This window comes from Mixophyes fleayi, chromosome 9 (genome assembly GCF_038048845.1).
Source record: "Mixophyes fleayi isolate aMixFle1 chromosome 9, aMixFle1.hap1, whole genome shotgun sequence".
In the NCBI taxonomy this organism is placed as follows: Eukaryota; Metazoa; Chordata; class Amphibia; order Anura; family Limnodynastidae; genus Mixophyes; species Mixophyes fleayi.
In genome coordinates, this window is record NC_134410.1 from 122,004,214 (window position 1) to 122,017,741 (window position 13,528).

Genomic DNA, 13,528 nt, shown 5'->3' on the forward strand with positions numbered 1-13,528 from the left:
TGATGCCACACCAGATGTTTTGCATATGGGACAGAATGTAATTGTGCGATATAGTCAAACAGACTTGGCAGCAAAAGATTGGATCGTAGTGGTTTGTTGCATTCTTCAGCTTTCTCCATAAGAGTGGAGAGGAGATAGCAGACATGTCGCTGTCAAGATAGGATGAACATGACATCGACGAGAAAGATTGCAGAGGACACAGCTTATATAATGATACTAATATGTCTAGCAAAAGCAAAGAGTACAAATACAATAAAAGTATACACCGGCCCTTGCAAAGTACATTTCTTGTGGGTCTGTAAGCAGCATTGTGTTGTCACTTTGTTTGGATGTGGGGATGATTTTTATGTTCTCTTCAGTGGAAGCTCTGAAATGTGGCACATATTGACTGAGAAAATTGAATGTCACTTCATGGTCTAAGTAAATCCACACAAGTGGTGACAGATCACTCAGAAACATCAGGTATTATTGAGGCTTTAGAGTAAATAATTTCAACCCTGGAATCTTTCAAACAATGCTCACTCTGAAGCAGTGGGAATATATTTATTCTACTAAACCATTCTACTTGCCATGTTCTGCATAAAGTTTTGAACATCTGTCCTGAGCCCCATGATTTCTGATGACGGGACTTAACGTACCATTCCCACCTGTTACATCTCTATTGAGGTCCAAGGCCGTCAATTCACTGGCTTTCTGAAATAAACAAGAGATTCACCAAATACCTCATCTATCTGCTGAAGATATACTATCCTTATCAATGACTGTATAACATCCAAATATCTACAAACAAGCCATTTGTCCAAACATGCCCCTCTCATCTGTAATCAGATCTTCAACAGTCTTTGAGACACACGTTTGAGAATCCAAATGTTAATGAATATAGGTCTGCTTTTTACGCCACCCGTACCGACAGCAAAGAGTTTGTAAAGTCGGGGCACATAAAACAGTGGTGATTGGAGGGGATTCTCATTTCTTAGTTGCAAAGTCATTGTGGGTAGGCATGCTCATACATCCTCACCAATGTTGACAGGGCTGCTAACACAGTACCTAGCACCATAAACATAACATTCTCTCCAGTAATAGGTTAAAACTTAATTTGTAGCTGCTCTGAAGCACCCAGAGCAGTAACAATGGCAGGATTGTTACAATGTTATTATGATACAAACATTACTACTTCTCATATTAAATGTCATCCGACCTTTCTGTTGTAGAAACTTAGTGTTCTGCTCTCCTCTGACTCACAACAGGATATTATCCTCGAGTGCTAATCACAAACACTCATCTAGAATATTATTAAAATGAACTTGTCATAAGCACATAAAACCTCATTGATGTGTAATGTAACATTGCTTTGACATCTTGCTGATTTATCTACATGGCTATTTAGTCTTTTAATTTTCCATTCAAGAGGTACAGCGGTAACACCATCTCTTTACTGTTCTAGAGAGTGTACCTAACCAATGGTTTAAGCCAGGTAGGGGATTATATTTGCAAAATCAACCCTATGAGCCTATTTGAAACAAAATGTTCAGAACAATGGACCTTTTCTTTAAGGTAGAAGCTATTCTGTGCGTATCTTGCCTGTGTCTTTTTCCCTTAACACGTGTCTGTACATCATCATCATCTCCATTTATTTATATAGCGCCACTAATTCCTCAGCGCTGTACAGAGAACTCACTCACATCAGTCCCTGCCCCATTGGGGTTTAAAATCCCTAACACATACACACACAAACTAGAGTTAATTTGTTAGCAGCCAATTAAGCTACCAGTATGTTTTTTGGAGTGTGGGAGAAAACCAGAGCACCAGGAGGAAACCCACACAAACAAGGGGAGAATATACAAACTCCACACAGATAAGGCCATGGTCGGGAATTGAACTCATGATCCGAGTGATGTGAGGCAGAAGTTCTAACCACTGAGCCGCCGTGCATATCATTCAACAGAACCCAATTTTTCCCATGACACAATGTTCTTTTACTGTTTTTCAACCTATATTCCAGTTTAATTAATTAAGGGGCATTTGAGGAGGTCTGATGGGCATGTGATGAATTCTTCTGGGCATGTAGGGAGGTCTGATGGCATGTGGGGTGGTCTGGTGGCATGTGAGGAACATGTTGTGGGCATTTGGGAAAGTCTTAGGGGCTTGCATGGACATGTCAGGGGTTCTATGTACCATGTTGGGGGCATGTTGGGATAGTTTTGGATCACATGTAGGATCTGAGGGCTTGTGTGGGTCTGGGGCACGTTGGTGCATTTTGTGACAAGTGGGGTATTGAGTGGCATGTGGGGGCATTTTGGAGCACGTTAGGGGCATGTGGGGGCAGTTTTTTAAGAGTGACGAGGCCATTTTCACGCTGTTTTTTAATTATTTTTTTATCTTAAAGGGGGGTTATGTGCGGCCTTCTAAGTATTTCAAGTTGCTTATCACCGATCTACAAGATCAGGGACTTATGTGCCTTAATAAAATTATTGGTGGGTGATATGTTTTCACTATATAGATAAAATATAATAATAATTATAAAAGTAATACAATATGTATGGTGTTTGCAATGGAATGTATTCTATAAATGTGTAGGAATTTGAAAATGTTCTTAAAAATATATTTAATAGAATGACTATACAGTTTACACTATACTCTATTAAAACATCCTTATTTTGACTGTAAAAAACTTCCTTTTTTAGTTAGTGCTTAAGTAGATTAGTAGATATGTCTATGCATCTCCTACCTGTTTAACGTGGATCACTGATTAAGTAATTAAAATATGAAATTAAAAAATGACTAGATAATGTGTACTCTATAAAAGTAAAGTTTTATTGTGGTAGTTAAACTAAACCAAACTCATTTTACCACATTAGCATCAGAAGGTGGAAAAATGACAATATGACGTTAGAGAATGCAGAGGACAAAGGAAGACAATCCTAAAGACAAGTTAAATCAACATTTTGATATTTACAGAATATCTTACAATAAGTCATGTCGCCATCAGAATATGCCAATTTGTACAACAAACATATGAACATAAACGTGCATATAATTATTTGTAAAGGAAAAATATTTAGAAAGATGACATTTACAAGTAATGACAATGATAGCAGATGAGTATATTTGGTATAGTAGGTTAATTGGCTGGTATCAATTTGACCCTAGTCTGTGTGTGTGTGTGTGTGTGTTAGGGAATTTAGATTGTAAGCTCCAATGGGGCAGGGACTGATGTGAGTGAGTTCTCTGTACAGCTCTGCAGAATTAGTGGCGCTATATATATAAATAAATAAATGATGATGATGGTATAATCCAGCAATATTTCTGTTGCATTACAATCAATAGGATCTTGTAACAGTCCACAATGTATTCATAGGAGGTACTTCAGCTCCATCTTCTGACACATTCTTGTTACCACAGGTTTATAAACCATTTGAATATTACAAAATATTTAATTCTGCACAATTATGGCAATTTCTCCTAATTTACCCTTTCCCAGGCAGCAGAGTATGTGAAATTTGAGTATTCGTTTTCCATTGCTGTGTTTTATTTCTAGTTTATTTAAAGGAACTGTTTTGCCTTTATATTTATGTATGTCAATTTGTTATCAACATTTTACTCAGTAAGCATTGTGACTTTTTGTCAAATTAAATTCTATTTAGTAATGTTCTGTCTTTGTGTTCTTCATGTATCGAATAGGATTGGTTTTCATAATGCTGCACGTTCAGAGAATTGTTTGGTTTACAGTAACTCTGATTAAATGAGGTTGTGATTGCATTTTCAGTCTGGGAGTAATTGAAGACTTCAGAGTGTCTGAAATGAAGTGCCAGCTCTTGAACTAAATCTTAGTGGTGGGGAGGATTTGTCTCCCATTGCATCATCCCGTTGCTTTCCAGGCTGTCATGCAGTCCCTGTAGATCTCCTCTGGCCTCTCCTGTCTATTACCTGTCAGGATGCTTCCTCTGTCTAATGTCCACATACCCAGCATTGGGAACTGATGGCTTAGAGTGCATGGTGTGGGCAATGGGGAATTGTCCATATACATATCCCCTACAGATACATGCTGGTGGAATTGGAGTACCCATTACCTGTTCATCTAGAAGGGGCCTTTTTAAGTATTGTTCATGTTAAAGGACTTATATCTACTTGTGTAAGTAAAACAAATGCGTAATGATTGTTAAATCAACATTAAATTTGGAAAACCTGCACATGATCCAGCACTGTGATGCAAACAACTGAAGAATCACATGTTCTAAACTCATAAAACCTCGTTCCCATGACCGTTCGCTGACATCAAGAACTCTTGCACTCGTGTTAAATGTTTATAAGATCCATAAAACAACAATGAAACATTACCAAACCCATTCCAAATTCTCTGATCACTCAGCCGCCTGTAAATAAACTTGAAAACGATGGTATGTCGATGAGACACACGCACTAAATGTGTTCTGCAGATGGTGGTGGGATGTGAGCTGTAATGTGTAGTGACGTGAGGCTTGGGTAATAGCTTGGACTTCCCCACATGTCCTGCAGTATATAACTGGGGGAAGACTAAAACTTGTGCATGGAATGTTTGAAATAAACCCTTTGGCCCAGTATAAACATAGCATATTGTTGCAGATTGCCTCACATATTGCATTTGCAGAGAAGTTTGATCTGAAAGGCTCAGTAACGGAGTGACTGTACACTTCCCCCACATTATAACATCAGTGTAGTAGGATAAACCATGATTGTATGGAATCATTACTAAGACTAAAGGTGTGCATGAATGGGTAGATCCAGTCGTTGCACCTGAGTGGACCAGTGTTGTGGCTGCCCAAACTGGAAGACAACAGTACGCATTTCAGCCAGTCACTATCAACATATGATAGGTCTAACTAATTCGGATTGGCCTTAATGACTTGATATCACCATGTGTGCCACCCAGAATTGTTTGGCATAGCCAAGAAGGTTCCATCCTGCCTTAAATCCAATGCCGCATGACCATGGTCGGACAGCAAAGCACCAAACGTCGGCATCTGTCCACGTGGTGACCATGTGTGTGGTACGATGGGTCTTGTCACTTGACTCCATCTGTATCCAGCATTAGGAAGGAAGTTACTCCTGGCCAAAATAGATACAGGTAATGCAACAGCTGCCTATGAGTCTTCTATCCTTACTGGCATTGAACTGATATAAGCCCTGTGAGGAGACAGACACCAGTAATTACCCCGGGACCACCTTACTCTCTGTGATTTAAATCACCTATTGTGGAAAACAATTACTCCAAAAATCTACCCTATTGCGCTTCAATATTTGTCACTCAAGGTGCAACATATCAATTGGGTTTTGTTGCTTTAAGCTTCCGGATACAGCAGCCATATGAACTTATGTATCTGATTTATTTGAACACCTGATGTGTATTTAACTTTTTTGCTATCTTGATTTTATTGAAACATGACTCTGTAGCATTGTGTATGCATATGTATATATTTGTATTCAGTCCACTGATCTAATAATATATACTGTGTATTCAATTACATTTGTTTGAACTCTTATTTGTCCTGCACACACCACTCTCTGCGCCTAGGAATGCACATTTATATGCACATATAGACCAAAGTAATTAAATGTCCCATTATTCTCAATTAAGACCTAAATGAAGCTCCTGCAAGCTTTAAACTTTTCACACCATTACTGTACTTTACTTATACGTGAATGCTTCAGACTCCTCGAAGAACAAGGGGATGTAGGTGCAACCCAGGACGTTGGTGTAAGGTGTGTGTCTGCGCAGTGCGTCAAATGCAATGTTACCTGCTTCCCACTTCAAACTCTACCTAGCCTATCTACCTCTACTGTTAGTCCTCAGCTCAGTGTATCTACCAGACTACATCAAGACTATCACGATAGACTTGAACTTGAATTTGACTTACACTTCCACGCGCTAGGTTAAGGATTGCCAGCAGAACAGTCGAACTCAAACCTCTGCACCTCAACCTTTACCTACAGGGACCTTATTAAGAACCATCTTTAACTCTCCTGATCAGTGGCATGCTGGGCTAGTGGGCATCTGTCCCCCGAGTCAGTCCTATAGTGGGCTACCTTAGGCTGAGTCACTGGGCCACCTGCATTTTTTATCCTTTAAAATCTTCCTAATAGGCTGCTAAATCGAATCATGTCCCCCGGGCTAAAATTTGCCAGCCAGCCCTTGCCCTTGATCTTGTCACGCTCAGTCATCTCCCTGGTGCAGTTGTATCGATTTTCTCGACTATCTGGCCCAAACCACTAAATGTCGTTACACCTAATTAACTGGAGACTCGTTAAGGAAGGTGTCGGTGGACTAGTTGATTAGCTCAGTCCTGTGAGAGTTCATAATACGGATGGGTGTGGGGCATTGATGAAAACTGGTGCCCAGGAAAAATTTATGTCCAACTGTAAATCACCCATTGGTGTGTGGAAGCATTCCCACCACTGGGTGGCAGTCTGCTCATCTTGAATGAAGACATTAAGTTGGTGTATTCTAGTTTCAAGACACATAGAAAACAATTCAGGGCTTGTAAGGTGATTACAGTGGGGGTAGCAAGGGGGTAACCATAGTTTGAGGAAATATTTGAATCTAATACATTTTTTCATTTAAAAATAAATATATATATTATATATAATGTGTGTGTATGTTTTTAAGTTCATAGATGTTTTACTGGTATAAAGTTAATCTTTACTGAACTGAATAGAATCGATTTAGGATTGTATCAGCTTGATAATAACACATGCTAATTAATTAAACAGTCTTGTTATTGGCTGTTTGGATTTAAATGTCGATAGGAACCATGTTTCATTTATAGCGCTTTTGAAATGGCTACAGAAAGCATGGAAACAGGATAATAGTAGGATTTAGTAACAGTGGAATTTATATGTATTTGTTATAGCAGAACGACGCAACTCTCCGACTCTGTACGTACGATTAAGATAGTTAATTCTGGTTGCCTATGGAACAAGTCATCTACTAAGCTTGTACAGCAGCAGGATCCTGTCTGCCTATACTACCGTTGCTGCTGAAACGAGTTACAGACTACAGTAAATCCAAGTGCTATGTATATTAGTATATGACTATCACTGACTGTTACTAACATAACAGGAATTTCTCTCTACATACTTGTATCTCGCTGGGGGTAGCTACAGCTGTGGGAGACATCGTTCCTTAGATACCCCAAACTGATACGTAGAAGTGGAGATAATGTACTGGTTATTGTGAGTATTCAGGGGCCCATCTCAATAACTAAACCAGGTCATAAAACAAAACATTATTGTTCATTCATCTTAGGTTAGGTCAGGAAAACAGGTCATATGTGCTCTATCTGACTAAGTGCAGGACTTAATGGCGCGTCTGTCTGTGCTCACCAGTGCGATTGCGTACGTCCTATTACAACATACAACACGGTGACTTAGTGGTAAGCACTTCTGCCTCACAGCGCTGGTGTCATGAGTTCAATTCCCGACCATGGCCTTATCTGTGTGGAGTTTGTATGTTCTCCCCGTGTTTGCGTGGGTTTCCTCCAGGTGCTCCAGTTTCCTCCCACACTCCAGAAACATAGTAGTAGGTTAATTGGCTGCTATCAAAATTGACCCTAGTCTCTCTCTGTCTGTCTCTCTGTGTGTTAGGGAATTTAGACTGTAAGCTCCTATGGGGCAGGGACTGATGTGAGTGAGTTCTCTGTACAGTGCTGCGGAATTAGTGGCGCTATATAAATAACTGATGATTATGGTGATATCTAATGTGTGGAAATAAAAAGAAAAGCAGAACAGACATTTGAGTTATGTACGTTATTATATTTTTAAACTAGATACATTTTTATAAGCATAAACAAAGTACCATTTATATTGAAAATATTACACAAAGTATAGACAGTGTGGTTAAAGTCGATTACAATTAATTAATTAATTAATTAATTGTAACTAACCATAAACCATTTCTGTAATAAATATATGATTGATATTTATTTGTGATTAGTTATCTCAACTTTAACAATTTAATCCAGAGACTCACTCATTTAATTGTCGATATTTCAGATATTGATTTTGAATGTTTCATTGTATGTACTGGGGATAATGTCTCTTTCACAGGTTTGAATTTGATTACGTTTATTCTTTTTCAGTGAGAATTCCCCAAGAACAGCAGCTATTCATACCAATTGTAAATGTAAGTAGACATAGCGCCACCTAAAGGTATTGTTTTGTGAGTTCAGTCCTAAGTGATAGTTGTTGAACCGAAATGGTGAGATGCTTTGTTAGCAATTACTCTTCTGTTATTCATAACCGCTATTCATGTTGTGTATACACAAGCACTGTAGAATTATATTCTATGTGTGTCTAAAATCCGTCATGGAAACACATGGCATGCATGCAGTTAGCTCGGAGGACCTTCATCCTTGATAATCTCCCATACCTGTATTATTTGCATGTTAATTGCAATGTCCAAGATCCTTTCCTATAGACATGGGGCCTGATTCATTAAGGAAAGTTAATTTAAAAAAAATTGAGTACCGTATATACTCGAGTATAAGTCGACCCGAATATAAGCCGAGGCACCTAATTTTACTACATAAAAAACTGGGAAAACTTATTGACTCGAGTATAAGCCTAGGGTGAAAAAGAGCGCTAATTTAAAAACCTAAATAAAAATGATAGGTTCAATCTATGAAATCATTTTTAGCTAGATGACAAGGAACATTCATAAATTATTATAAAATCATTGGGTACAACCTAACCTTAATAAAGGGGTATATAAGGGGTAGGGATATAAATGTATGAACATGGGGGCTGTATTGTTTGTTCATTATGTAATTGCACTGTAAATTAAAAAAAAAAAAAAAAAAAAAAGGAGAGAGAGAGAGAGAGAGAGAGAGTGAGTTAAGTGAGTTAGTTTTTTTTCACTTACCCGGCAGTGGAACGCATATGCGTTCCAACAACAGGAAGTTCGGCATTTGGAACGCAACAAATGTCGAACTTCCTGTTGTTGGAACGCATATGCAGAAGTTGACAGCCGAGGGACCGGACACCAGGTAAGTTCACCCGTGTATAAGCCGAGTGCCCTTTTTCAGCATACAAAAGTATGCTGAAAAACTCGGCTTATACACGAGTATATACGGTAAGGAGTCTCCTGGACAAAACCATGCTACACTGCAAGGGGTGCAAACTAGTTTTCTATTTTGCACATAAGTTAAATACTTGATAGCTTATTTGTATACTGAAATGTAAAGTTGATATTTGTGTGCTACATGAAAAACAGACAGTATTTAACTTATGTGAAAAATAGAAAACTTTTTTTCACCCCTTGCATTGTAACATGGTTTTGTCCAGGACACTACTTACTCAAATGTTTTACTTAACTTTCCTTAATGAATCAGGTCCATGGACTTTTTTTGCTTCATAATTTTTCTCAAGTTTGCAAGTCTGTTTTTTGGTTTCGCCTTAAAGGGTCACAGGTTATAAAATGTTGGCACATCCTGTTTTAAAAATATGAACTTTTTATGCTTTCCAACTTGCAGATGGAAGGTTTGATTATTATAACATGCTAAGATTGAAAAAAAATATTCTTAGAAAGTCTGGATACTTATGGTGACTGCCAGAAGACATGGTTAGTGTCAGTGGTCATTGTGGGGGTGTATACGGTGGTATGCAATCCTCCTACTACTTTCATTGTAAAACTACAAAATTCCTTTCACTTACATTCCCATTACATTTTTCATACCACCACTTCTAAATTTGCACTTTGACCACTGGTTAGTATCCAATATCATTTTCTCTTATTAGATTATATTGCTAGAAGTTCGTGTTTTATCCATAGTTCTATTTATTTATTATTTATTCCTTAATTCATTATTATTTTTTTTATGTAGAATGCTTTAAAGCTGACTTGTCAAGTATATGTATCGGTAAATGTCCAAATATTTTCTCACTTGTAATTTCTGGTGGTGTTTGTGAAGGCTACTAGTTTATCTATTGTTTTCAACCATTGTTTTTGCTCAGTCATTATTTTAGATCAACGTCAGAGTTAAATTGTTAATGCAATTTAAAATGCAGCAATAAACAACTCTGATGTTGATGTCAAATATTGTTGAAAAGGGCAGGAGAAAGACAAAGGGATGTATCATGCACAAGCCAGAAAATTAAAGTCACCCAAAGATAGATAATAATGTAAAAGCTGTAGCCCGGTGGGGTGGGGGGGGGGGGGGGTGTCAGAGGCAGCCAGCGGGGCCTAGCTCTGACCTATTCTTGAAATTAATTGTAATGTGTAGCTCTTTTGAGGGTTAGAAGTATATCAGACTGCGGGCTAGATTTACTAAGCTGCGGGTTTGAAAAAGTGGAGATGTTGCCTATAGCAACCAATCAGATTCTAGCTGTCATTTTGTAGAAGGTACTAAAGAAATGAAAGCTAGAATGTGATTGGTTGCCATAGGCAACATCCCCACTTTTTCAAACCCGCAGTTTAGTAAATCTAGCCCTGTGTGTCACTCCAGTGATCAGTAGACAATAGGCCTGATTCATTAAGGAAAGTAATTAAAAAAAAAGGAGTAAGTTCTCTCCTGGACAAAACCATGTTGCAATACAAGGGGTGCAGATTAGTTTATTATTTTGCCCTGGAAAAAAAACACCCCTGGCTGTTTTTTTCATGTAGCACACAAATACTTAACAGCTTTATTTGTACACTGAAAGATGATCTAGAATATGCCCTACCCCAACTATAAATCTGCCATCACGTTTTAAATTTGCCTCCCTCCAATGCAACATGCTTTTGCCAAGGTGAAAAGTTACTCATTTTGTTTGCTTTACTTTACGTTATGAATCAGGCCTAATGTTTCTATATATAAATGATTTTTCATGCTTTCATGATCTAGAAAACAGGAAATACAATCTGCCAAAACAAGGAACAAATTATTGGCGCAATGAATACAAGATAGAATATTCATGATAAGCGGTCTGACGGACCGTTACTGCACAACTTATGTCTCTTACAACAGTCAGTGTAACAGAAAAAGTTGAACAAGTTCCATCTGGTTTCTTGCAAAAATGTCATTTTGGTCTGTTTCTAATCTTTCTGGTTTAGTTTCCTTTCAGTTGAAAGCTCTATTCATCAGTTCTAATTATTATTTTTTTTGCTACTTTAAGCCTCTAGGACAGTTTAGCATATCACTTATACTTGTTGTGGCTAAACTCTCACACGCTGACTAATATGTGATTTTAGTATTATTTATTAGTTATATTGACTGCAAGCTCTTCGGACAATTTACTGTTTTTCTGTATGTGTATGTAAGTTTGAGGTCATGCAGCAAGCTCGTGTAGATTGAAAATCAGCATGCTCATCTGATGAATGGGAGATAGTACTGAGAGGATGTTAGATGTGTGAGGTTAAACCTTAGACTACAGCAGTGGTTCCCAGCCTTGTTCACGATGTGACGCACGTGTCATGAAATTCACTTTTTTGTGACACACAGCCTGTGCTAAATAAAAGTAGAATCATTGGAAAGTGAGAATACACAGAAAATCTCAACTATTTAATTTTTTTCTGTTAAAATGTTAAAGTAATGTACGGTACATTTCACCATGACAAATCTTCAAGATTTTTCTTTCTTTTTTGTTAAAGACTTTTGCTTGCCTTGGCTAAATACTTGCGACTTGCCCTACCTAGTGGTGTGACGTAACTATGTCCTGACACACTGGCTTGGCATCACTGAACTATTTTCTAATTTAGTTGTGCAAAATCAAATTCTGTTGTAAACTCATCATTTAGTAACAGAGCCATGCCCTTAGTACAGTGTGTGCTTAATTGAAGAAGTATGTTCTTGAATAGAGATTTAGGGCTAGATTTACTGTGTGAAAAGTGGAGATGTTGCCTATAGCAACCAATCAGATTCTAGCTGTTATTTATTTAGTATATTCTGCAAAATGACAGCTAGAATCTGATTGGTTGCTATAGGCAACATCTCCACTTTTTCAAACCCGCAGTTTAGTAAATATACCCCTTGGGGGTCTATAATAAGTAGCGATAGAAAATCATTTTATCAGAGAAATGCTCGCAAATAGACCCCTCAATAATTAAAATGTGTAACAGTATTAACAACATCCGTACTAAATGTAAATGTATTTCCTTCCCTCACTCCACCCCCAAAAAAGAACATTGTTAATAGAGAGTGGTACTTTGAATTTCTTTTTTTATTTGCAAAAATATTCTTCATTCAACCATATATAATAAAATCAGGATTACGTGGGCCTAAATAAAGCTCCGCCAAACCCCCAAATTGAAACGTTGTTATTTGGAGCATGAAGACTAAATAAATTGTCCAGTATTACCGTAACTCACGGCTGCTGCTCTATTATAATGTAATGTTTAATATATATTAACTCCCAGCTCTATTAGAGACATCTGAAGCCACCTCCCACTTCATCAGGACCGTAAAGCTCATTGAAGAAGCTTCAAACATGAGCGTAAACCTGATATGGAGCATTGTGGAGGGCAGGAGTGGAGTCAGGAAGGACACAAGTGTACAACAGTAGTTGTAGGACCACTGAACACAGCAGGACCAGCAGGAGGGCGGAGGAGTGAAGGAGCTATATTGAAAATACAGAATTTACACTGGGAGAGTGAGAGAACATGCTACACATATTCCTCTTAGTAACTAACTCCACATTGAGCATTATAAAGGCCATAAGCCATGCCCAATGTTCGGAAGGGGCGGAGCTACCCAATGATTCTGTAGAAGTTAACCCCGCCCTCACTCGTGGGAGGCTGCCACCCTGCCACAGACATCATGCTTCTCGTTTTAACAATTGGACCTGTTTATACAGATGGTGTAGGATAGACCTGGCCAGCCTGCATGCTTTGCCAGTTGATAGACAGCAGATAGTTGACAGGGCATGCTGGGACTTGTAGTTTTACAACACCTGGAAAATTACAGGTTGGCCAGGCCTGGTGCAGGGTGACATTCTGATTTTAGAGGGCGGCTGCAGAGCCTCTCACCACCTGCAAGATGTTCTAGGGGTTGGCAGAGATCAGGAAAGTGACTATATTTTCAATGAAACGAATTTTGCATCGACCAGGTCTGCTACAGGGTAAATACAAATGAGAAGTATAGAAATTCTATTAAGTAATACAACCACCCAAATGTGGCAAGTGGGAGGTCTGAGAGGCATGTGGGGGCATTTGGAGTAAGTGAGGGGCATGCGGGGGCATTTGGAGCAAGTGAGATGCATGTGGGGCATTTGGAGCAGGTCATGTGAGGGCATTTGGAGCAAGTGAGGGGTATGTGGGAGTATTTGGAGCAAGTGAAAGGCATGTGGGGCATTTGGAGCAAGTGAGGGTCATGTGAGGGCATTTGGTGTAAGTGAGGGGTATGTGGGAGTATTTGGAGCAAGTGAGAGGCATTTGGAGCAAGTGAGGGGCATGTGAGGGCATTTGGAGCAAGTGAGGGGTATGTGGGGGCATTTGGAGTAAGTGAGCGGCATGTGGGGTATTTGGAGCAAGTGAGGGGCTTGTGGGGGCATTTTGGAAATACTGATATGAGGGTGCTGA

General features: G+C 38.7%; 1 protein-coding gene across 1 annotated transcript in view; it reads left to right on the forward strand.

The window, feature by feature from the left end:
• The window catches only part of LOC142101166 (uncharacterized), a 91,843-nt gene that overhangs the window by 8,232 nt on the left and 70,083 nt on the right, over positions 1 to 13,528 (forward strand). The window contains exon 3 of the mRNA XM_075185418.1: positions 8,119 to 8,158. Coding sequence (XP_075041519.1) covers positions 8,119 to 8,158 — 40 coding nt within the window. The remainder of the gene's footprint in view (positions 1 to 8,118; positions 8,159 to 13,528) is intronic.